Here is a 27,005-nt window from a genome sequence, read left to right as displayed (position 1 = left end):
TCGTCGTTATTGGAAATTGAAATACAAAAATAAAGTCTCAACACAGTAGTATTCCGCGTAGGATCGGTCGGGTTGCAAGTTCAATTTCAACATCACAAGAAGAATGACGCGGTGAATGTAACGAATGAAACGTTAAATAATAAAACATGGAATATTTTAATTTCATATTAAATTCTAATCAATAAAATCAGTGTGCATCGGGCACTATTTTTTTAATTTAATATCAATTTTATTTGTCTATTTTGTAAAGTATTTCTCTACAATCTGGAATGTAATCGGAATCAGAATGTTTGAAAAGCATTCGGTATAAATTAATCTTAGTTCAATACAACAAGTGGAAATAATTTCGAAAATTAACACTGTCGGACGTCGAATAATTGGAACGGGTTTCCTGTCAATTCCCGCAGTGCTATCTAGATAGAGAAAACATCAATCGGCTTCGCTCCTTGCTTCGGAAACTGTAAGGAGATACGACGGAAATTTCACTATCCTGTAGCAAGCACTAAAGCATGCGGTTCAACGCCACGAGGCAAACGGATCAGGTATATTGAAACATGCGTTTTGTACGGCGGAGTTACGAATAGTCTCTGCGGTGGGAATACCTTGCAAATGTCCCCGTGCCTCTCGTGGGGATATTTTCTCAAGAAACTTGGGGTCCGCCGCAAAAGGGCTCCAACTCCTGAAAACGCCGATGCTTCAGCTGCTGGAGGCGAACGTCAAAGAGAAGATTTACCGGAGATGCCGGATCCCATGCAGGTCCAACAGCTACCGCCGCCGCACGAGAATAACAAGTAAGGCTCAAGGCAATTTAACAAGTGGAAAAAGTACCGTGTAGGTGGAAAATCACCCGATCAAAGCGTACTGCAAATATTCCATAACACGTTTCTTTTGTCGAGGTGATTGCATTCGTAAAAATATTGAATTTCTATCGGCGCCGGCTCATTCGTTATTTTCTGAACAGATATAATAAAAAGTCACTCAACTCAAAGATTTGAATTTCTTCACTGTTTTTTTTTTTGTTTCATTGGATGCTGTAAGGTGTAATCAAGGATAGGTGCTGATTTAATTATCGAAACGAGCATACGCGAAAGGTTGAATGCGATGGCAAAGCTGGCAGAAAGAAAGTCCGGATCACTGGCAACCAGAATTGTACCTAACTTGAAAAATCAATCTTGGCTGAAGATACTATTCAGATGCATACTAACTGCGTCTGAAAATACTATATGTATAATGTATACCCTGAATCATACTCGAGATATAATGTATTGAAATCGCAAAGCCGGCAAATAACCAAATTCGAACTATATTTTATTCATTATTGTTATTACCGTCCGCTGTCACTCGCAAACATTTATATTTATGCACAAATTAGTGAAAATATTTTATCTTTAGCTTCACGGGTTGTCGCATCATCGCGGTATCACGTGTTCTTAAAAAACCGTCGTGTTGTTCCGAATCACGTCTTATTTCCGATTACGTGTGCTTTGAAGATCTTCAGCTTGATCAACTCAAATTGATCAGTCAATCACCCCAGGCGAATATCTTAGAAGCGATAAGAAATACAAGAAGTTTCTTACAAAATTTCGGAGGGTTACGAGGGGGAAAGATGATGTTAGTATGGGTCGATTTGTGGATTGTACCAATATTCAGGCTTTGCCATTAACGTCTGATTTTAGATGAGATACATGTATTCCGAATACGAGCAACTCTTAGCGCAAGATCAAAGACGAATTCGAAGAATTAAAAAAAACAATCATTTGAAATTTTTTTCTTTTCAAATTTTTCATTTTCTTACTACTTTTCTTTCTTAATTAACACCTTATCTTCCGCATTTACATGTTACCCGTCATGTTCACTGAAAAGTTTATGATCATAATTCTTGATACAATCCAAAGTTATGAATAATATTTCGCCAATTTTTTCATACACAAGAAAACTTTTCAGCCGTAATTAAAGGCAATAGATGCGTGCAGAAGCTGAAAGGCGAAACATCCAGTGTCAACAAAAAAGTTTCAAAAAATTTCTGTGTCGCGTCTTTCAATTACAGTCTTTGATCCAGCTATCAGGTACACTGATGATATGAAAAACACGTGTGGATTATCTCAAATCAAGAGTCGCTTGCAGAATCTCAAAAGTTGCACAATCCAGAAGTCGATCCGTATCAACATCATCTTCTTCTTGCTGTAATATTTTCCTGGGGTGATTAAAATCATCCACGCTATATATCGCAACGTGTCAACAGGTCCCACTCTCGATAAAATTTAAACAATAGGTAATTGTATCAATAATTCAGGCTTACCTTGTATATCATCTAGCCAGTACAAGGTTTTTGCCTCCATCGCAGAATTTATTAAATATTTTTTGCACAGATACGATATGACTCTCCTCCACCCCAACTGGCGAAAATTTCCTCACGCACCACTTTACGGATGGACCAACAATCACGCACAGCAGCTGAAGAACCTGAATCAAATGGTATGAGCGACAAATATTAATTTCTAGTATTAAAATTGGTTCACTAAATTAAATAGTCCGTGCGAGTGAAAAGCTTACGGAACCTTTCAACCCTCGCCGATCATCACAGGATCTCCTGACTTTCCGGAATCAGAATTCGTACATGCGAAAAACTGAAAAATCTCGAAGAAGCCAAAAATTACGGAGTGCACACGGCTCCACTTTACGTCATAAAACGCGGTGATCATGGAAACATCGGCTTTACTATATTGACCAAAATCACGTGATGTACGCGGAGAGAATAAAAAAGCAAATTTTACTCAAACTGTAGGAAAGAAGGAACCCGTGCCCTCTTTTCCTGCAGTTTTGTGTAAAATCTACTTTCTTTCTTCTCTCCGTGTAACAGTTTCCGTAAATTTGAGTTGAATCAAGCCTGACATTTATAATAAGAAAGAAAGTCGAAGAAAAAATTCCAAGTTAAAAGGTACATAAAAGAGGATTGAAACTTTGGATATGTGCAGCGTTTATTTTACGAAAGTTGATGAAAAATGACGTCGTGTAGTTATGCACATACCGTTCATACATATACATATAGGTATAATATAATACGTATGACTAAGTAAATCCATATCTCTATAGCTGGCGACAGCCGCTTTAACTTTGTTTCATAGTTTCTCATTTTTACGCTCGTATCACCCGACGGATAAACTGCAAAGTTTAGAACAAATCCATAGCGCTGCTGATGCTGCCGAGCTCTGCTGCTTTAGTTGCAAAACTGAAACGTACGTAAGCGTATTGGGTATACGTATACATGCGCGCAAGATGAACTTGAAGAAAGGACTCGCCTAGACCTCGGGACGAGAGAGACACGTGAGTTCAGCGGACCAATTTAAAGGTGAAAAGTTGGTGCAGGTATAATAAAGCGCTAACGTCTTTCATAGAACTCAAAACTTGTCCAAGAACTCAAAACTTGATACTTCAAAGTCTCGTACCTGTTGTTCAAGCCCGGTGCGCCTTATATGCCACTACAAACGTTGCGTATGATCGTAAGAGGATTACGTTTGCTCGTGATAGTTGCAGCTGCTACACGTAGGTATAAAGCTACAAGAATAAGGAGGAACCTATTATGCTCTACTCTGCCGAGGGCCATTAACGACTTCTTACGCCGCGGCGTCTAATACTTGACGACAAACTCTGCGCGAAGTAACACCATCTTCGGGACTCAGACTTTATGCAACTCAGATTACGCAGACACTTGCAACTCTTCGCTACTCGCGCATACTTATCACCAAGGATGTCAGCTTTATTGAAGATCGGACGTGCCCCTTGAGTACGCGCCTCTGCACGGCTACATTTGCACCACTCGCTCTTATGACGTTGTATCGAACCTGTGCATTCCGAGCAATTTTTATAACAGCCTCCGGCTACATGCACGAGCCAAATAAGTTACAAATTCGACGCTTCGAATCCCCAAAGTTTTTCGAGGGCAACAATTTCGATTTCTAACAAGTGAAAACACTAGAAATCGAGTCTGTTGATTACACCAAACGATTCGAATTCCCGGGTTTAGGTCGCATTAGCCCGAGTATGGTGCCCCAGTAATGCGAAGTTGTATCATTTTTATACGCATGTTTACTGCCTTTCGCTCGTAACGCGCCGTTGATCCTTGTCCCCGGACCGCAAAGTCGTAACAATAACAGTAATCATTGCAGCAATTGTATTCACCGATATCCATCGGTCCTTTATACCCACCTATGCGCATGTATATAGATTGAACTGGGGCTGTAGGCACGAGGGGAAATATGCAGACAAATGTTCCAGCGCGTCGTACATATTTGTGCGGTAATATCCAGAGATGAGTACGAATAGCGAACCATTTGTAGCGAGGATATAATGGAACGTATGGAAAGTGTTTTTCCATGTCCCGATACGAGCGAACGAGGACGTCAGCCGCGGAGCCGTTACCAGGAGTAATATTCACCGGAAGAACGTCATCGAAAGTCCAGTGGCAACGTTGTGCGTGACTACACTGTACAAGCCTGAATACAAAAGCCTGGGCTTGGTGTTGTACCGACCGCAAATAACCCTTCGACAAATTAATATCCAGCCCAACGCACGATCCGGCCTCTCACACCCGAAATTCCAAATTTATCATACAACTTGGAGTGAATCGATACCTGCCAGGTCGGGTCAAACTATACCTCCGCAATCTGCGGCCTTATCTAGCGAATTTTTATCAGTCTCTTACAGGGATAAAAGCTGTGCATCTGAGTTATAGCGATAGGTCAGACTTTACGATGTCGTGACTTGTTTAAAAACAAGAATTTGGTTTATACTCTGAGTATAGACCGACCACGGTAAACACCCTGTTTGGTTACATTCACGTGATGATAAGTAGTTGAGGTTGCCGTAAACTAAGAATAGACACGTTGACACGGGTCTGGGTACCTAATTTTACCAACTGTCTATAATGCTTGTTGAATATGAAATCAATTTTTGTTGCAGATGGTCAACGGAATCTTGGAGTCAGCTTACTACAATTCGGAAAGCGAGTACTGGAAGGCAAAATTTGTAAATAATTTCACCGTTCTACCACAACCGAACGTCAGCAGCGTGAACGAAGCAATTCTTCTGCTGCGCCGAAGTCAGAATTTCCAGAATAATTCTTGCTGCAGCGAAACACCGGCCGAGTACGATGCGGATGACGAATTAGGTGAGTTACGCGGATGCCCAGAATTTAACAACCCAAAGTTAATTAATTAAGAAAATTTCGAGTTGAAATATCAGATACGTCAGTCTGTCAGTAATTTCTTTCTCCCTGTTTTACCACTGACGTCACGCTAGTGCACGTGGCTGGACGTGGAAACGTTGCGACTAGTTTTGTTTGTTCAACGCTGGATTACACAGTCCGGGCGTAATTGATAATCAATTACGCTCGAGATAGCCTTCCGGGCAAGCGGACAGCATTGCAAGGTTAGAGTAAATTTGTAATAATCATTCCCCGAAGGCTGAAATGCCCGTTCAAGTAGAAATATGAGTAGTCAAAGCTTGGTCTTGTACGTAAGCCGTAAAATTCTTTCTGTCCAGCTGGACTTTTCTCAAACACGATATAAATGAAACGGAATTTACATTATTTCCAAATAATCTTCAAGATGAAATAGGTGGACCGAGAAACGACATTTATGAGTCTGCATTTCTCCTATACTTATTATTGTCAAAAGTGGCTGAATATACTTGTATAGTATATATCAAGTGAAAACTGACAAATCGCATGAGATCGTCGGATTGTTGCGTGAAAATGATCGGGCCAAAGTGAAACAAAGTTTCCCGACTTATTCGAGATTTGAGTGCTGTCTTCCATGATTCGGCAGTTAATTTATTCATTCAGCGTAACAAACTTTGAGAATTAGTCGTTGGACGAGACAGCTTATTATATACGTGCAGACGGAGCCGAAGTGATGGAAGCAATGTTGATGGTGTATGTATGGCGTAACAATTTGTGGCCAGTAATCACTTACCGGCACGCAGGAGTGCACGCATATTATTTTTCAATCGACCTGTCACTTGTCCTGACGGCGAATCATAAATAATTAATAGACAGACAGACAGACGCGCGACGCCGGTTCTGAAAATACATTCTGAAAATTACCCCGAGTTTCTACACACAGTAGATTGCACCATTATTTTCGTTATAAGACGACCATTCCTTACTGCTTATTCAATCCGTCTCGCCGACTCGGCTTTTCAGAAGTTTGGTATGTAATTCGATTTCGAACTACTCGCTCGCCCTAAGTCTTCGACTAATGAAAGTGCAATTACAGAGATGATTACTGGATCATCTATAATGCGCGTATATGTATATGTATATGTATTCCAATGCACTCGTGTGCCTCGTACGTTACGTCGACTAAGACTGTTGGAAATAATTTACTTAAATTTTGTTTGTTTTTTCCGTGGGAACATGTTTTACACCGTTTCTTAAAGTTGATCTTATATCTGAATGTATTCAACATATTTTTCATATATGTATATGTGTTTGGTATTTATATATGGCGTTTTGTGCACATTCTAAACTACTGCAGACGCTTTAAATCTAGACTACTCCAATTACTTTATCCGAGACGAGTAGTATCGGCCGTTTTTCAGTATTGAGTTTAAAAATCCAGTAGGCGACGAAAAATCCATTTACTTGCTCCAGAGTGACGTATGAATAAAAGCTCAATTTACCTTTTACCGTTCTTCTCTGTTTCGAAAAAAACTATCTTTTATTTCAGAAAACAGCATGAGATCGCAGCGATATTACAATCACGGCAAGCCTCGACGACACGTTGAACAACAAACTGCAGTATAACTTATTCGAAGACATGGACATGGACTCTCTTCGAAAGGTCTTTCGTATCGGATAGTCACGGAAAACGGTGAAGCTGAAGATAGACGATCGTGTCGAAAAAAATGTGAAATCTTTCGCATTGTCCAGAACCGAAAGCAGACGTGATTGATCCGTCATAAGTGCAGACAAGTATCCACGTCAAGTCACCGTTCTTTTTCTCATTCTTACAAATATTTGTTACCTTGTGAATTTCATGAGATGAAAAATACAGTACGATTAATACAAGATTATTAATAGAATGATACTTAATAAAGCTAGTCTCCTGCCCTTTGTGCTCGGACCTTTTTTCCCCTGCTTACTCCTCGGCAATCTTCCGTATGTACCCCGTCAACACTTCTGAGACATCCGTATTGGTATTTGCCTTTCCTTATTACGTCTTCCTTGACAAATGCCATTCGCTTTTACGAAGTAAGCAAATAATCATGTCCTGCCAAATGAACTGTAACCATCTTAATATTGAATCGCTGTTTTAATTGCAGGCATTTCGCGACAACCAGGCGTTCTGGAGATAGTAGAACGTTTTTATTTTTTTCTGGGAAAAAGTCTGGTACTTCAAGAGGTTCGGAGATTTTCTATGTTTTCATATACTGCATTATTATAAATAAATGCCTTCTCGTCACTGACAGATCGTACCGGTATTGCCGCTGATACCGGATACGGGTAGCGTACCGCAATTTCTACTGCGTTTACCAGCCTGTCAATCACCAAATATCGGCTATTCTTTGTACCTCATTGGAATTCGACGCTGCCAGAAACAATATCGTATCTGTCTAAACTCTATATTTTTACTCTACAACGTGCAGACTGCATTTGTCACCTGACCTAATTTTCTCTGTCAATTTCTATTCTTCAACCCCGAAACACGGGAAAGAAAATGAAATTTTACTCTAAAAGGAAATTTCAACCCGTTATCTCTCCCGCTAACCCCACTTCTGCAAACGTCCTTACACATATAGATGTAAAAAATTTCCGCTACCCTGTCAAGGAAATGCTTCTCTGCCCATTCTTACGTGGCTGCCTTTAGTTCCAGGCACTCACGAACACATCGCAAGGTAGGTAATGAAATTCTAACACGCGCATCTCAAAATTCGACTAAATTTAAAAGTCGTGCAGTTTCTCCGGGGCGATGATATCAAGAACATCGTGTCAATTTGACCCTTAATTTCGGAAGACCTCTGTTCTCTACAAGACTTAAACCCCAATGTACTTACGAAAGAGAGAGGAAGGAGCGTCACTTCGCTTTTCTCCCACCTTTCATGTGTTAATCCTCGCTCCGGTCGGCACGCTGGTACTTTGGTAGCTTTGGTACCTCCGCCCTTTGTCGAGTTGAATTATGTTGTTTATACAGCAGAGCATTTGTTTACGTCCCGCGCATTGCCACGAAGGTACGTTATTATTCCGCAGTATCCTGGGATCTGCCGAATTCACAAATGCCTTTAGAGCCGGATTGAAGGTGTGAGCTTGGGTGAGACTTCCTCTGAGATTTAATTAGATATGTTTCTCCATGCCGGTGAGAAGTTTATGAAGATGTATTTCTTGCCAATGTCAGCGGTCTCAATTTTTTTAAACCGCGATGCGAGGCAATGGAGTATTTTCCAATCTTACCTACGACACATAACCGGATTAAAGTTGTTCAATAATAAAAAATGAAGGGAATGTGCGATTTGAAAAATTTAGATCCAGCTGTTCAGAATTCATGTACACCGAAACGAAAAGTGATATTGATTGCATGTGTATATTTTCGTATATCCTGAGGCGTCAAAAAATGATGCTATTCAACAATTTTAAAAATAAAACTGATTAAACGGATCAAACAGCTGTAATATACGTAGGTATTAACGTATACATGTAGGACTGGCAGAAAAATCCCAAGCTCGTTGCTCGGGCTACCACGGTGTCATCCAACTTCATTGTTATCTAGTCGACATGATTTTTTAAAAGAGAATCTATTTACAGCGTGATTTGATAACCTGCATATGTCAGGTACTATCAACCAATGCGGTGGGTCGATCAATTACGAAGAGTATTTGTCATATTTATGACTTGCCGAAACGAGAATTGCACCATGAAATTTTAACTGTGACATGAATCGATGCATTCAGAGCGATGTGAAAGCAAATATAAGATAACATCTCGTCATATTGCAGCTAAAAAATATTTTTTCAATCCTGTAATAAATGTACTGAATGTTGTACGACATCCCATAAAAATCCCACGTCATTTTGTCACTCATCTCACATGAATACAGTATACGGAGTGTCACTGCATGTTGCGTTAGAAGTTTAATTACCATGTGGCAGAAGAGATCCACGTACTAAAAATTTAAGCTCGCTGTAAAACAATTGACGCACGAAATCCGCGGATACAAACTTACAAGCCAGCTCTCCTGAGGCTCGCAAGTTAATCCTGCACGTTCAGCTTATGATCCATAATTCTAGATACGTTCAGTTTATAAACGTCAAGTTACGCTCTAGCCGTATTTAGCTTAGCCCGCTTAGCCATCCCGACTTAGGCATCCATATTAAATATAATCGTGTGTACTTAGTTATGGAAATACCGGACGTGTAAAGGGGACCTTGCGTTTCAAGCAGGCTTGACCAAAGGGGCATGCAAAGATTACGCAATTATTCTTGAAAAAAATATCACATCATATTTTACGTTATTTTATTACCTCTGCCTTATTCAAATGTCGACGACATCATACCTCGGGATATACAAAAGATGAAAATAATTGAGGAATGGGGAGTTTGACTTGTGGAATCAATTTTTCGATTTGGGACCCTTATTGGACACGTTTATAAAATTATTTCCTGGTAATCAGAACATCTTGATTATCTGCTCACATTATGATTTCTCAGTTATTTGAAACAAGAACATTAGATTCTGTTGAAAAAAAAACCTTGTATTTCTTTCATTTTTGATTTGTTTCAATTTCCCGAAAGATGTGTATATCGAAAGTATTTCCAACGCAAATTACGTATTCTTCGTTCTCGACATAATTAACAATGTAAGTCGTCCAATGACACTAAAATAGCAGAGAAATAAAACCAAGGTGCCGCAGAACGAAGATTGCAGACCTGCACCTCACACCATTGACGAACAATAAAGCGCCACCCATTACCAGACTTGACCCGTACTATTATTCGATACGTATTCTGTATTCCATTCGCAAGCATATTTATACACATCTACATGTCTAAAGTGGAAACGTGCGAGCTATATTCCCCTCGGCAAAAATAAGACCGATCACGAAAAAGCTGGAAAATATGCGGCAGCTGTGATCGCCCGGCGGGTTCCCAGGGTGTTCGAGGTGGACGTGGGGATCGTGATGCGGACGTACATAGCTCGTCGATGCAAGCTATGGTAGCCGGACCTCGTCGGGGATGAGTAAACCCCAACGGGCTGTAGCGAGATTCAAATACAATATCCTCAGGGCATACGGCAGAAATGAAGTGACCCTTCCCTCAAGCTCCTCGGAACCACTGCGTAATAGCAAACGCGAAAGCGCACGTCGTACCCTCCGTCCTCAGGTTCACCGTCTCTCGATGCGACGACCACATCTGCACGTAGATATGGGAAGTGCTTAGATCCCCGTCTATCATACAAATCCAGGTTTACGTAAGTTCATGAGTTGGAAGGAATTTTAAATGCGAGTGTCGACTAGATACCCACTACTCCAAATTTTCCAAGGGAATAAATAAATAAATAAATTGGGCTTGCCCTGATTTTGCACTTCTATCAAATATGGACGCCACCGTGATAATGAGAATTAATTTTTTTTTTTTTTGAGTTTCAAACCATGTAAAAAGTTCGCAACACACCGATTGACTTATTATTCGTCAATGTAAAAGTATATACCGGGTATAAACGTGGAAACAAACAACCTTAGCGTCTATGGATAGGCCATCGTAGTTACAATTTGCTATCTCACAAGCGAAGTTTTTATGCCCGATTTCCTATTTGTAGGCACCGAGTCGGCATGTTTCCACGTTTAGACCCGGTATACATAAATGATCAAATAAACTCCAATTTCCGTGATTAACTACGTACATGGTTCGTTTCATGAATTTTTTATGTGTTCAATCTTCTATTCCTGAATATTTGTAATTCCTCTGCAATTTGGTAAATCTACAGAATTCGATGATAGTTCACGATGACATTCAAAATATTGGAGTATAAAACTATGTTTGGTAGTAATATGTTGATTCAAACGGAAGATGGAAGGAAATTGAACCAACGAATAATTTTACGCAATAAGAATTGGTTTTTAAAATAGGAAAATCGGTACTGCAAATGTGGAGACTATAATACAAAATTGAAACATGGCGTCTTCAGTGGCTCTACGAATGTCCATGAATTCTTTTCACATCGCCACGTATGACAAATTCAAGAAAATATTTAAAAATATTAATTGCTAGAGTAGCATTTTCAGCTTTACAACAATATAGCGCTGCAATAAATTATACTGTATGTTCAGAAATTTTTTGTAAAATAAATCGAGGAATGTAACATATAGCATAAGAATGAAGGATATATTTAGAAAAAATGTTAAAACGAAAAGAAAATTCCTATAGTTTCTTACAAAATTACTTTATTTTATACATAAAAAAAAAATACGCATTATAATGTTATATACAAAATATAAGTGATCGGTAATATACAACATGATGTTGCACTCGATACATTATTTAGCAGTTACTGAAAAGCTGGTTGTTTCATTTTTTCTTCGACTTCATCTGAACACGACGATTTTTCCCAGGCCTCTGTTTTCCACCCCCAACACTCTTTCCTTTTTTGGGTTTACCAGGTTTTCTCCACTCCGATACATCGGCAGCACTAGATTTCGAATTTTGCTTACTACCACGTTTTTTACCGCCAAAACCATACTTTGAATTCTTCATTTTCAATTTCGCTTGCGCCTTTTTATCCATATGTTGGGCTCCACCTTTTTTATTACCAGGTTTTTTCTTGTCGTCCAAGAAATCCAAATCATTTCTTACACCTTTGCGATACTTTTTCACCTCATCAAGCATTTTCTTTTTCTCGGCGTGCTTTTTCAATTTTGCTTCAATTTGCATTTGTTTACCAACCTTTCGTTGTTGCCTTAATTGTCTAACTCTCTCCGATCTTTGTGCTTCTACTTGTTTTTTCATGAGATTTTCCCTTACTTTTTGCATGTGTTGATCAGATTTGGCCATCTCTGCAAAATAGTCGTCCGGCCTCTTCGTTACTATACCAAGTTTTTTCAATTTAGCAATACCCTCCATGACCGCACCTTGAGCTTGTCGGTGAAACATCATCTCTCTTTTGAAATCATTTAGGATTGGATCTTCCGAAGGTGAGAATTGTGGCAATTTTTTGTTCCCTTGCAGCTGCTTTGCTCGGCGGACTTCTTGCTCTTGCATTTGCAGGGCCAATTCTGGTGCTAAAGGCGCAGGTGCATTCACAATCTCCAACCTTTCCACCCATGGCAATATTATTTTGAACTCATTCAATTTTCGCTTAATGTCGGCCTACAAAAGAATGAAAGCTTAAATTAAAAATAAAGCTTTTTAAGTCAAATAGATAATTTCAAATTGAATAAATGAAAAAACTGGGTAAAATGAATAAATTGAAGATCAATACTGACGGTCTCATGTTTGTAAAAAATACCAGGGTGAAACTTTCATTCATCAATATGAAAATAGTGAAATTGTGAACTGATACACTGATTCAGTTTTAGAAAAGTGCAAAGCTCGGCCGATAAATCAAAAGGTTATGAGTTTAATTCAAATGTTCGAATTCAACAAAATGCAACTTCAGTGACACGTGAGAATAAACGACCCATTAGGTCATGCGATTGTACATCAGGTTAGGTTAAGTTAAGTGAGGTTATATTATGGTTATACCGCACTTCACCATTCAGCACTATCGTCTAGACGTCAACGGGCAGTAAAAATGATCAAATATATTCGTGAGTCGAATGAGGAACAGATTGTACAGATGTAAATAGTTCATTTGAAATAATATCGTAGAGAGTATTTCCGGTTTCACACCGAATACCATGCTTCATCGGCACGTTGGTATGATTTGTATCATTCGTACTTCTTGAATAAGGAAAATTTGCATTATGCCGATTACATAGTGAAAGACCATCAGAAAGTTGAAAAGTTTTTCACTCACATCAGTCGGCACCCGAACATTGTTTTCTTCGTCATGACTTTCGCTTGAAGAATCTTCGAAATCGTCTGGGTCTTCCGCCATTGTTGCACATGCGATTAAATTTTCCGGCGCAAATGAAATTTCAGATACGTCATACGAACACGGGTGACAGAACAGTTAAGATTATCCACGCTTTCGAGCACATCGAGAGTAAAAATCATAGTTCATATGAATTTCACTAGATGGTATCATGCAGCGGAAATTCGTAGAGAGTTGTCGGCAGATAGCGTTGTGTTCGCCATGGGTAATTAAGATAATGTTCTTCAGTCTTCTTGGGATAATAAGAAATAGTTTGCGCTCATATAGATATGAAATTATAGATAACAAATAAATTATAACATAACAATCAGACGAGATAATTGAGATTGTTTGGTCTCGTAGGGCTCGCGATCAGCTGGGCGCACGGCCGAGCGTTCCGTTCAAGGAACATTCTTTACCGAGGAACGCTCCCAGCTGATCGCGAAAGCCTCTTTTATTTACGAAATTATTGTAATCATTAGTTTTCTTTCAGCAGCCTCAATATTGCATGAAAACAGTCTCACGATAGCTCATTTTACTCTTAATTCTTACCAGAATGGCGGAAGGTCCCTCAAATATGCACTATTTTGCTCCTGAAATGCGGGAAACGTGGGAATAGCGACACGTGTCAAAAAACCACACATTTTTTGATGATTTTCGTAATATGAGTAACTTTTTTCGATTCCGTTACAATAGAGCTACGCACCCTCGCAACCCATGCCGATAGTTTGTTCATTTATTATAAGAAGAAACGAATGAATTCGCTCGGTCGGTAAAGTTAGGACTGCTAAATCGCGTCAAGGCAATGTAGTATACGTATAATAGAGTACGTTGTGCATTGCAGTAAGTTTGAGCTTCCAAAATTCGTCAATTATTAATGACCCACTGCTTTCGTGACAATAAATACGGCAGAGTATTAGTTGGTTACTGACATGCATTTACCGTTGCTAGATACTTCAAAGATTAGTTCCAAAAACATATTTCATGTAGAGGAGCAAGTCGATCGGGAACTGGTAACACATGTGTAAATCACGTAAAACGAGGAGCTTGAGCCTCCTCTCTGCCTAGTGCTCATATTTCTAGTCATCAAGTTCAACTAGAACTGGCCACTGGGGGAGAACTGTCAAAATGCAAAAAAAAATGTGAAATCAAATGTCGTAAAACGTATTTTACACGACAATATGTGTAATGACTCGAAGACTAGGTTAAAAGTTGTCAATAATTGCACGCTTATACTGATTTTGTGAAAACATTATTATAAATTCTAGACAAGAACAATGGATTCTGTTGGTTACAAAATTGGAAGGTTATGTACAGACCGTGTAATCAAATATCCATAAATTGTATAATTTTTAACGAGTATACGTTCGTAAGTGTAGCATAAGCAAATGTGTTACAAGCCCTAGACATGCTCTGTAAAATAGATGACCTACCGGACGAGATTCTCGAATACATATTGAGTTTGATACCTCCCTATAAAAATCTCCAAGAGTGTACCCTGGTATCTAAACGATGGTATCGCGCTACTCGGAGTAGGTCTATTAACTTTTATTTCCTAACTATTCATTGGAATCATGAATTTCATTTCTGATAATTTTTTAACCCGACATTAATAATGAGAATTTTTCAGATGTAATAGAGCACACTGAGGCACATTTCCACAAAGCAGTAGGCCTGGGCTCACTCTTTTGGAAAACATGGCCTGAAGCAGAGTGGCTTCCGACAATCGGCAAACGTCATTCCCATTCAGCATGTACTTATGAAAATTCTATGTATGTATTCGGTGGTTGTACAGCTACGTGTACTACTTTCAATGATCTATGGCGATTGGATCTGGACACACGAAAATGGGTTAGGCCCATCACTATGGGTAGCTATCCATCACCTAAGGCATGCACAACGATGCTGTATTACAAAAAGAACCTAATTTTGTTTGGAGGCTGGTCTCATCCATCACCGTATCCACTTCACCAGGTACGTTTTCAATATTGAGGATATTCGTAAACATGGTATTGCAAATTTTGTTCGTTTACAAGAAAACGTTATCACTTTTTACTTGTGTATTCAAAATATAATCGATCCTATACTTAATTTAGCAGTTATCATGCTTGACAATATTACATGGGATGCTTAACTGTCTTCAATCTAGCAGTCCTGTAACACTGATAATAATGAGAACATTGAGTCAGTCCATGAAGCATTTTAAAACTAAAAATTAGTTACGAATTTACTAGTAATGCAGTCAAAATATAGATTGCTTTGAATTTATTACATTTTTAGCAATGGAAACTGTTCAATGAACTGCATGTGTATTCAATTGAGCTGAACAGATGGAGTGCTATCAATGCTCTAGAAAGTCCGCCGCCAAGGTCTGCACACTCTGCATCCATTCATGGAAATCTCATGGTGGTTTTCGGAGGAGTTTCCGACAGAGACAGGTACATTCAAAGATCAGTTGCTGCACAAAAATCACTTTCTCGTTATAATTTTTTAATTTCTCTGAAACACCCTGAATACAAATTCTCTATAATGTAATACGCCATATGAATTTACTTAATATTGCAGTGTGCCGCTACTCATCTCGATAATATTAAACTGTTTCTATTATTTTGAGGTAGTTCCAATGAAGTTTGGTGCTTGAATCTAGATACTTATAGCTGGCATAAACAAACCACCTCTGCCTTGAAGCCAGAGCCGCGATATGGTCAGTCCCAAATTGAACTGGACAGCACGCACTTGCTCATACTAGGTAAAAGACACTAAGTACTCCCTAATCTTACAAATACAAAACTACGAGTTCACTGCGTAGCAATAGGTTTCTTGCGTGCCACTTATCTGTGATTGGAGCGCTATCATAACAGAGGATCGCAGACAGCACATTGCTCCGTGATTAATGAAATCCCCATCTTCCAAATCACTCATACCATTTTCAACCTCATCTTACGTATTATTTTGAGAATTTAGGTGGATGTACTGGGCCTAACGTAGCTATGAATGACGCATGGCTACTAACAATGGGAAGTTCAAATTGGGTGTGGAGAAAGGTGAACATGCTGCATTCTACATGTGCTCCCACACGAATTTGGTGTCATCAAGCTTGCAAGGTGGGGTAAAAATACAGTAGTATCGTTTATCGTAGGATTAAATAGAACTTTTAGTTTTGGTGCTTTGTTTTTTAATCCCAAAAAATATTTATATCCTTGATGCAGAATGTAAGAGTTACATAGTGACTTTTAGAAAGTGCTATGTGGTATTGAAAAATCAATTATTACTTGGAATTTTTGTCATCCATTTTTATTGATTATGCATAATCAAATTTGACTTTGAAAAATTACTATTTTGTATGTAGAAAATCTGGAATTGATATGAAGTTTATTATTGAAATGTGAATGTACGCATTATCTCTCATTGACAGGTTGGGGATTATGTTATTGTCCTGGGCAAGAACAAACAAATGAGCCAGCCAAATGATATGAGCATCTCCATGGGTAAAAAAGCTTGCCAAAGGCCAACATCCTCCCAAGGGCAGGAGCCGATACCACTATTTGAAAGGTTTGACAAACTGCCGGACACGAATTGACGAGAAAATCCGTTGAACCTACATATCTATTAATCATGCATGATTTCAGGCAAAGAAATGTAGTGCAGATAGACAGAGATGAGAATGTCAATGGCCGTCGTGGCTCTTTTCCAAGATCATCTATGCCCATTCCACTTTCTCCATCATTGGGTTCCAAGCCTCAAAAATCCTTGCCTGCCCATGAAGAAAATACTCTCGGTATGGCTGCGTTTCGCGAAGAATTGCCTCGATCTCGACACAACGCGAATAGGCAGCGGCAACTGGAGTCACTTCGCCGAATGGAACAGAGGATTCAGAATAGAAAAACACAGTCCAAAACGGTAAAAAAAACCGAGAATACACTGGCCATATATGTGTTGGATATTTCGAAAGTTCTTAGTGAAGAATGCATCGCTTCTTGGATACCTTTGAAACTGAATGGCAAGGCAGGACCAGATGAAAGAATATTATACTCCATGGTTCTCGGAAGAGGAGAGTTGATAGTATTTGGTGGTGTCCGAAAAGAACACATGTCGAACCAGGGACAGATCGGATCTGACGATTCCGAAGTTTACAATGATCTCCATTTTATAAATCCGCTGCGATACGTTATATAGTACATCAAAAAGAATTTTAAACGTACATTGGTGAATAAAAAAACAAAATTTGAAAAACTCGCCTTTCATAAAATGCATTTGGCTGCATTACGAATACAACTAGATTATTTCTTGCGATAAGATATCAGAAACTACTCCTTCAGCTGTTGGAATTTAAACATTACACTTGGTGGTGATAATCTGAATACACGAACTGTATGGGTTGTAACATTTGGTAATCAGCTGTAAGACTTAAATTTTTATTCATTCAACTTAACTTTCTTCCATGTTTACATTAAGAATTGAAGGAGAGAAAGAGGGAATTGTGCTGTCGGTAAAATAAAAAACAGTCTACCACTACGATCTATCTAATTTTTTTTTAAACGAATAACTACACTCTTCATTGTCCTGTTGTCTCTCATCGTCCTTGCAAATGTCATGTTGATTACTTTCACTTGCTATATATAATATGAGTCAATTCAAAATATCAATCCATATTAACCGAAGTAACGAGTAAGTGAAATTTGATAGTCAAACTTCACTTACTCAAAATTTGTGTATAGGTATAAATACGTTACATAATATTCGAGAAAAATTGTGTATAAAAATAAAATCTTGTAGCCATGAACAAGAAGGAAATATTATCTTTCAAGTTTAATATTTCCTTTGAGAAATCATAAGTATAACAATGTCAACCGCAGCCGAAAATGTTTTTTTGCACGATTTCACGCAGGTTTCAAGGAAGAAACGTATTTCAAGTCCCGGTAGGCTAGTTCCATCTGAGGTCAATACGAGGAACTAGGTAGCTAGTGTGAATTTTTTGCAGTTGGTTGACGGGCGACGAAACATCATGGCGTTAACGGATACAGAACCGATGTCACGTTTGTTGAAATTGGCGAAGAAATTCAACTGCTTCTACCTGTCAGGTATCGTTATTTATTGATTTTGATTCGTATGTTCCGCATTCAATCATTCGACACTCTTCCTCAGCAACATTTGTCAGAAATCCACCCCCCTTTCTCGTTCTGTCTGCTAGGCGATATTGATTTCGTATGTTGTGTGCGGCACCGCTGTCGCCTCGTATAGAAAAAAATTAAAAAATATATGTGTGTATATGTATATATATATGTATATATATATACATACATATTTTGCAAGTTTATTACATTTTCATTGGGTAACGCACTGTTTTAGAAAGTATTCGCTGTTATTTCGTCACTTCTGGTGTTTCTATCCTATCCGTCCTTCATAATACACCCGAGCTACCTTCGAAATGTCAATAACAATATTGTATCCATTCCCTTTCTTACTCTGATTCAATGTATAACGAATGACAGATCGATTATGCATGCAACATATTAATCAAATTGAAAACAATCATTTATAAATATTACGAAAGCGGTAGTGGGATCTCCGCTAAGCAGCCGTAAATACGTACACACATGGCACTCAAATACCTATGAACATTTGGCCCTGAGTACAGAAATAACAATCATAATCTATATGCAAGTGTATTAATCTTTCTACATGTTATACATATCTAACGATAAGTCTAACCGCAAGTCCCTTCCAATTTCCGTACAATTGCAGGTGCAAAATTATAAGCAAAAATGCCCGATACATAAGTTACACACTTTCATCGCAGCTTTTACGCAACGTGTAAATTTACGCTTACGCGTCACGGATCTCGCGTTATTTTTTTTTTTTTTTCGTTTCATTACTCACCTGTTCGGTGTTTGAAGAAAGAAAAAAAAAAAATGACCACGAAAATGGATTATCTTTTTTGATGATATGCTTACATTTCAATAACCACAAAAGAAACAAGTGTGACAAATTGTATTCCTTTCCATCTTCTTCTATTATTTAATGCATAACACCCTCGTTGAAACATTTTAAAATGTTGTATCAATTTGCGTTTTTTATGCCAAGTTTTGAAAATTGAAATGAAAGTTTTGAAAAACAAATTCGTTAAACCATTTTTCGGAAGAATCGATCAATTTTATTTGACCAAAATAATTTATGCAATAGTTAAATAGTTGTGTAATGTTTTTATCGCGCGGAGAGACCTCCTGGTTTGCCTTAGAATCCGAAAAAAAACCGCCACTAATATCTGCCAAACCGCAGCAAATTTCAACATCCCCGGCTTAAGAACTGGCAAAGCCACAATAATCTCAGTTTTACGTTTGTGCGTAATATATTTACGTTTAGCATAAAAACGCACTTGACTTTTAAAATAGTTATCACATACTCTAATCTTTGAACGGAATGCATAATTCTTCTGTAACAAGAACGTGAAAAAAAATGTACATCGGACTAACTTATCTCGTAAATAACGTAAACTTTGCGATAATTAATAATAAAAGGACCATTAACTTAAAGCTTTTACTGATAATGCTAATACCCAGTCAAAAACCATCCACTTGCTGTAAACCTATCATGTTCACAATTGTATTCATTGAAATAAGATTAGATAACCTGTGGCTACATTGAAATACATACCTGCAAATTTCTTTCCGTTTATAGGATTATTAATATTAGTATTGTTATAGCCCTTATTATTGTTATTGTTCTATAATGCGATTCAAACTTCGATTGTCATACAAATGTATAAATGTTAATATTTTCAACACCATGAGTCTTTATTAATCGTTTTTTAAATGGAAAAAGTATCAGAACAATGGGAATTCATCGCAAAATTCTTCCACAAAATAGTTCAACAGCTTTCAGTATTGTCCTTACTATTCATTGTTCATTTACTTTGCGCTGAACCATATAGTATATGATCCAAATTTTTCCAGAAAACCAGAGCCGGTTCCGAGGTCTTCAACGTTCCTTTGATTCATATAAAATCGTCAAACAGTTAGCATAAGTTTGGGTACAGAATTTACGACATTGTCCTCAATTTTCGACATGCCAAAATATAATATCAGCTTACCAAAAGACTTACGCTTGTAGAATGTAACGTTTAATCTTCTGCGTAAGTCTAGAGATTTGAGTAAAAATTTATGTGGTTCCACTTGGTTGATTTTGATATCTGACTAAATGACTAAATCATTCCGACCAAAAAAAGTGTAGAAAGAGCATAAATATTATCATCAAAAAAAAAAAAAAAAAAAAAAAAAACAATGATAAAATAAAAACTACTCATATCAACTGCTACTATTAAACCACACCCATTGATAATTTTTGTGTACCGATAGTAACCAACTTATCAACTTCATTCTCATTGCGTTGATTAATCATCACACATCCGCACAAGCGATTTTGATGCTCGTAATATGAAAGATGATATATAATTCTGAAATGAGGGAATTTGAGAATTATGGAAGGAAAAACAAATACAATAAAATGTCATCTCAATTTGTTGGGCAATTACTCATTTCAGGGCTCCATGCAGGCGATTGCAGGGCATTCGTTGTCGATGGCCAACAAGTTGGTCTTGTTCGGCCCGACGTGATGAAAGAACTTCTCAGCTACCCGCAGGTAATTCAACATTAAGACTGTTATAAATTTCTGAGAGATGATTCATGCACCGAAAAATGTCCTGCGCTCGTACGGTTACCTCATATTTAATATACAATACGTGTGTATATATGTATATAATACATTTATGCATTCATTTATTAAAATAATTTTTTTTCTCTGGAATATCCATTCTGATTTTATCAATGCAAATTAATTTGCAAAGATCTTTCACGTCATAGTCTTTGCCATTGTGATTAATGAATAAAATACATAATATCTCTGTTAATCGAATTGTTAAGAGAAAAATTGAAAATAAGCTGCTACTCAGAAACACTCACACAGGCACAACTGGATCATGAATCACTTCTATTCTTCCCCGATAAAAATCCACATACCAGATAATATAATGACCTCAATTCGTACAGTGATTAAAACTTTATTGTATGCAATGAAAATCAACCGAACAGACAATACAAATACCACACATGGTTTCTTAATTCTGCAGAGTCGATTGTTATTTTGTTATTATCTTTTGACATGTATTTATACAATTAGATTTTTTCTGTTTAAATAAGCGCTTCATTTGTATCATTTTCATCAATATCTTGGAATTTATATTCTAAACTGATACATCCATCAGATTTTAATACAACATATGCAATTTTTCAATTCAAGTCCAGTAACCAGTTCAAAGTTACGTTGTGATGCAGAGCTATATTTATTATCAAAAGAGAAATTTGGACGTAAATATGTGTTCATGCATGTAGATATTTTCAGCGTTTATTTCTTTTCGCGAAAATTCTGATAACAATCCTGTTTATGTTTAAGGTATTTCAAGTACAGCCAGAATATGTGCAACTGAATCCAGCATTCAGGGATTATGCCGAAAGAAGTGCAAAAATGGAGGAAGTTCTCAAGGAATGGCGAGACGGTGGGAAATTCGTCACGCTCAGAGGTTGGCGCGAAGAATGCTATGAAGTACGCGCCCAGTTCAACACCCAGCCATTATTCAAGATGGACCGTTCAGCTACCTGTAGGTCATTTCTAATGTATTTACGAAAGGAAACTTATTCCATACAAATGGACATCATACTGGCATCTTATGTCAGTACATTCCCAACATTGATATTCATTATTCTAATGGCGTAGAGTGTAATTGATTTCTGTTTTGAACACTATTAAACAGGCTTATTTGGAATTCGGAATTATGGTGTGGATATAACAGGATATGTTATGGACCGTGAAAAAGGATTATCGATCTGGCTACAAAAGCGGAGCCCGACAAAACAGACGTGGCCAGGTTATTGGGACAACATGGTGGGTGGTGGATTAAGCGTTGGCTATGGTATTCATGAAACTGGAATTAAAGAAGCTGGAGAGGAAGCCAGTATCCCCACCAAACATCTTGGAAAACTGAAGAGTGCTGGATGCGTATCATTCTTCTTTGAAAGCGAGAGAGGTCTCTTCCCTAACACCGAATTTGTTTACGACCTTGAATTACCACCAGATTTTGTACCGTGTAATGGCGACGGAGAAGTAGAGACCTTTGAACTTCTACCTGTCAAGGAATGCTTGGAGAGAGTACTTTCACCAGAATTTAAAACAACATCTGTACCGGTCGTGCTAGACTTCTTGATCAGACATGGCTACATCACCGCAGAAAATGGTGAGATTGAAATTTAAAAAGGAATTTTTAGGCAGGATTACAATTAGAATAATGGGTTATGGATAAAATATGCTTTAAGATACTCTGTATCTATCACAAACGTAATTGGAACATGTGTCTTAAGTTTTAAAAATGAGTTTGTATGTTGCAGAGCCTAATTTCATCAAAATTGTGGAGCTCCTACATGTACCACTGCAGACTATATATAGTCAACCACAAAGAAAGTATAAGATAGAAGCTAACGGTGAAGCGAATAATTCTCTATAAAGGGCTTAGGCTATAAATAGACACTAATTTCAATTGAACCAAGGCTGAAATTTCAGAAAGTTGAATGAAATTATTTTCAATCATGCTTTATGCCTGTTTCAAGGTCTAGAGTACGTCAGCTTTTCGCACAAATTCTCACGTCATCAGCAATAGAGTACCATTTTCAAAAGCGTTTACGTATTTCCTCCAAATTATGTAACACTTATGATGCCTGGTCTATGATATGAAATAATGCAAAACCAACGTGTAATTTGTTCAATTCGTTGTTATCATCTACTCAAATGAATTGGACGGGATCAGAAGTGTTCAAGAGATGCAAGAAGATATCGAAAATCAAAATTTTATTTTGCAATTGCAGGTTACCTCACTGAATAAATCAACTTTGTGGTTTGGAAGTAAATTTACAATGGTCAAACAGTGTCAGGAAATGAAAAATGATTAGAATTTGAAAAAAGTTAATATCGTTGATTAATTACACCATGTCCATACAGTTTGCTTTGATCTCTTGATTTCGTGCTACAATTGAGTATCTGAATTGATCTTTTAACATGAATAATGCATGACCAAAGTAAGCTCTATTTAGAATTATTTGCCCCTGAGCTTTCTCCTTAACATTATCATTCACCTACGCTGCTGATTATTCGACGTTGGATCGATCTTTGAATGATATTATATTAGCAATATGGTTAAAAATTCGTTGAAACTCGTCGAAAGAATTTTACTACTGCGAAACTTTCACTAAACATTGGCTGATACAAATATTTTCCCGCACTATGTATTCTCTCAACAAAAATATTAACACAATTAGCAAGTCAATACCAAATCTTCAAATATTTCTGAGGTAGATTTCTTTATATATACAAAGTAAAAATCGATTTTATATTTAATATCCGTCAATCCTGAAGTGCAAAAGTAATATCGATCCTGCGTCTATCTCTAGCAACGCAACATATATTTCATATTGGAAAATTGACATGTTTATAAGTATAGGATGTAATGAAGTAGGCAGTTGAATCATATCTAAACGTTTAATTCACATAATAACTTGTTATGCTTCATAGAAACTGTTTACATTATTTATTGGTCCAAGAGAAAAACAAAATAACAGGACGAAATTTCTCCCAAATTAATTACGTGAAATGACTATGAGCTATTGGGTCTAACTAATGTGAATTATTCATATGCATATATGTATACATTGTCTTAAGAATCAAAGTATTAACACTGCATTCCGAATTTTTTGTTCAGTAGCAAAAGTTGATTGTTTCCAAAACTAAAACGTATTTAGAAGAAAATGTTTCTATTGTTTGGAAACGAATATTTTGTTCATGAGAGTTTTTATCATACCTCGACATTTTTAGATGTGTATGAATAGATACCAAGAGAGGTTGAAAGTTTTTGATTTTCAATTGGATCGACTATTCCAACAAGTTGTACTTAATTTCTATTTGAAATTGTATCTGTTTTTTTCGTATAAGTAATTGTCAGGAACTTAATTGTATTCTTATTGAATGAAAATGTTTTTGGGAAAGGGAACAAAAAATTTTATGTTACTTATCATAGGCCATTAGATAGGATATCAAATAAGTTTTTTGTTTTCAATTTTGAATGAACAATTACTGATTCTACAGATGCGAAGAAAACTTTATAAGATTATGGAAGTCATTGAATAATCTAGTTACGCCAAGACACTCTTACTGTAAAATATTTCTGAAACTATATCAACTGATCAATACTGAATCATTCAACAATTACTACAGCATAAAATAATGAGAGAAATATGTGATATAATATGGGTAATAACCTTGCTTTTTGACCAGTAATAACGAAATAGCATAATATTGATATTGTCTTGAAACGTCTCTGCTATAGGTTGTAACATTCGTTCAGCACCCACTTACAAGGAACATCAGTTTGGTGTCACCCTCTGATTTCGTTGAGACTTATGTATGTTGTAGAACATTGAAAACTAAGAGACACGTATTATTTTTATCTGCGGTAACACGGTTTGAAGGGGTGAAAACGACCCCCAAAGATGGGCACTCGACGGGGTGATTTCTTGACTCGCTTCATGTATTTGAATGAAACCAACACTGAAATGTTTTTTTAATGAATAGGAAAACTTCAGCGTCAGTTTCATTCAAGTGCATCAAGAAATCTCCTTGTTTGCCCCCCACCTTTGGGGGTCGTTTTCACCTCTCTAAACCGTGTTTCCGCAGACGAAAAAAAAAAATACGTGTCTCTTAGGTTTCAGTGTTCTACAACATACATGAGTCTCACCGCAATCAGAGGGGGACACCAAACTGATCGTCCTTGTTAGCTTGTTCCTAAAATCAGGCGACTATTACAATGGAATGAAAATGATTTAAACTGCTAGTCAGAAATCAATTTTGGGGAAAAAAATCAATGTTGCTTTGAAGGAATTGTTTTATGGTAAAAATATGAATACGATAATTTATGTTAAAACGCATTTTGCAAATCTGAAAATCTGAATTTATTTTAAAGTGTAACATAAATGATGTTCACCTGACAATTTATTTGTAGATTGTTACAGGTGTCTAGTGGTACTGAATATTTTAATGTCATCTGTATAAAACCATGAGTTTTTCTCTATCTGTGATATAGTCTTGTAGGCTCTGAACGAACTTCAAATAGCCATTTAAGTGTGACAACTTACCTAAAGATAGCTCAGAATAGATTGCGTAAATTTAGTACTTTTTTAACGAAACTAAATACTTGATGTGCTAGTCACCCATAGTAATGATTCGCTTACCCTGATACATTTGAAACTTATTTCCGAATTACAATTCAGCAACACAAAATTGTGGAACACAAAATCATTTCGAACATCAAAGAAACAATCGATTCGTAGCATTCAGCATTGTGATAATCACATAAAAAAATTGTAAACGATACATCAAAGTTAACGGAATATCATAAGTCACGTTCTAATCATCAGTTGTATTACCATTGTAACTGAATTTTTTGATCATTTTTTCATCGTATTTTCATCATTCGTATGAAATGCACAAGAATATCTTATTTTGGTTTCTGCACATGGTGTGTGACACGTATAAAAGTAATGAATGGTTATGCTCTTTATTGTCGTTTAACAAAAACTTCGAAGGATTCTAGAATATCAAGTGGTGTCATACACCAAAGTGTTGAGGATGAACGTTCAATAGTGTAATTCAAAGAAGAGTGCTGGGTATTAATTATAGAACGTTCAATGTAAAGTAGCACGTCCCATATGAATAGTGGGACTAACTTTGTTAGTGATTCCAATCCTGAGCATAATATGATAGAAATATTCATTTTTATCAATGGCTGAATTTGCATAAAAATTTTACAACGAAGTCAAACAGAATAACAGGGATTAAAGATGAATTATCATAAAAAAATAATTCATATGTTCGGTATTAGCAAAAAGTAGTTAATTTTTTTAAAGTTATGCAACGCTATTTACATTTTGTAAGAAAGTTGAAGCCGACTAATCATGTTTAGTGCCGTTTTGCTCTTCATGACTTACGAATTTTTAAACATTTAGAATAGTTATTTAAAAAAATGAAAACATGATCACGGATACATATAATAAGTGCACAACCTCAAGGCTGATCATTGCACAGAGATTTTATATCCTGAATCAGATTGGTATCCAGTGCTTCTTTTTGAAACATGCTCGATACTTGGTATCATTAATCATTAAATCACTATAATTTTAAATAGTATTGTTTGAGTTCACACCTGTTGATAGTATAACGAATTATAGCAGCACGTTACAGGCAGTATTAGTGTTGATATGAGTGTGAATTTTAACAAAACTGAGCACAATAGCTTTACTTTATAGTTAATATTTAATTATTACTTTTTAAGTTATTACATTGTTGCATCGGAAACTGAGGGTTTGCACTTACTTGCATATGAAAATTGCTATTGTTAATAAAACTTTAGGTATGCTTATTTAACTTTATTAACATGTAATTTTTTTTACTACTGATGCAACGAGTCAAATTATTTTTCATATGAATAATGAAGTGTGTATATATAGCCATGAGATTGTAATTTATTTTGGCCAACGTTTGTTTAAGTAAATCGACTTCGTTTTGAATTGTCTACAACGAAATAAACTGCTGCTTTATGTGACTGTGTTGTTAATGTTAATAAAATAAGCATATTGATCAAGAAATATAACTTTGATGGTATTTGGTTAAAATAACTAAGAATTTCAGATTCTAAATAACTGTTTAATTCTACTAAATTATAATCATAGCAAAAGTTAGAAAACAACATATTTGTTTATATCTTATCAGTTTTATGTTCGAAGTATCGTTCTCAAGTTTCTTATATATTCGTTCCTATTCTTGAGAACGCTTCTCGTTTATCCAATTC

At 36.8% G+C, this 27,005-nt stretch overlaps 4 protein-coding genes across 4 annotated transcripts; 3 read left to right on the top strand and 1 right to left on the bottom strand.

Annotated features, from left to right (window-relative positions):
• Nucleotides 1-357: 357 nt before the first annotated feature.
• LOC124409357 lies at nucleotides 358-7,072 on the top strand. The gene is made up of 4 exons (XM_046886933.1): nucleotides 358-791; nucleotides 2,370-2,475; nucleotides 4,960-5,167; nucleotides 6,729-7,072. Exons 1-4 carry the CDS (start codon nucleotides 610-612, stop codon nucleotides 6,803-6,805), a joined length of 573 nt encoding a protein of 190 aa, XP_046742889.1. The 5' UTR covers nucleotides 358-609; the 3' UTR covers nucleotides 6,806-7,072.
• A 4,394-nt stretch (nucleotides 7,073-11,466) lies between these two features.
• On the bottom strand, nucleotides 11,467-13,155 carry LOC124409309 (probable rRNA-processing protein EBP2 homolog). The gene is made up of 2 exons (XM_046886848.1): nucleotides 13,007-13,155; nucleotides 11,467-12,357 (listed from the first exon to the last, which is right to left on the bottom strand). The coding sequence occupies exons 1-2, from the start codon at nucleotides 13,085-13,087 to the stop codon at nucleotides 11,560-11,562; spliced, it is 879 nt and encodes a 292-aa protein (XP_046742804.1). The 5' UTR covers nucleotides 13,088-13,155; the 3' UTR covers nucleotides 11,467-11,559.
• A 1,010-nt stretch (nucleotides 13,156-14,165) lies between these two features.
• On the top strand, nucleotides 14,166-17,256 carry LOC124408568 (F-box only protein 42). Its single transcript, XM_046885595.1, has 7 exons — nucleotides 14,166-14,595; nucleotides 14,694-15,037; nucleotides 15,344-15,501; nucleotides 15,682-15,812; nucleotides 16,028-16,167; nucleotides 16,479-16,615; nucleotides 16,693-17,256. Exons 1-7 carry the CDS (start codon nucleotides 14,472-14,474, stop codon nucleotides 17,237-17,239), a joined length of 1,581 nt encoding a protein of 526 aa, XP_046741551.1. The 5' UTR covers nucleotides 14,166-14,471; the 3' UTR covers nucleotides 17,240-17,256.
• Nucleotides 17,257-18,027: 771 nt separating this feature from the next.
• Nucleotides 18,028-22,912, top strand: LOC124408572 (uncharacterized protein YJR142W). The gene is made up of 5 exons (XM_046885599.1): nucleotides 18,028-18,144; nucleotides 20,604-20,701; nucleotides 21,512-21,716; nucleotides 21,870-22,349; nucleotides 22,501-22,912. The coding sequence occupies exons 1-5, from the start codon at nucleotides 18,069-18,071 to the stop codon at nucleotides 22,614-22,616; spliced, it is 975 nt and encodes a 324-aa protein (XP_046741555.1). The 5' UTR covers nucleotides 18,028-18,068; the 3' UTR covers nucleotides 22,617-22,912.
• The last annotated feature ends 4,093 nt before the right edge of the window (nucleotides 22,913-27,005 follow it).

Source organism: Diprion similis, chromosome 8 (assembly GCF_021155765.1).
Source record: "Diprion similis isolate iyDipSimi1 chromosome 8, iyDipSimi1.1, whole genome shotgun sequence".
Lineage (NCBI taxonomy): Eukaryota > Metazoa > Arthropoda > Insecta > Hymenoptera > Diprionidae > Diprion > Diprion similis.
Note: the sequence above shows the minus strand (reverse complement) of the source record. Positions and strands in the feature narration are given on the sequence as shown.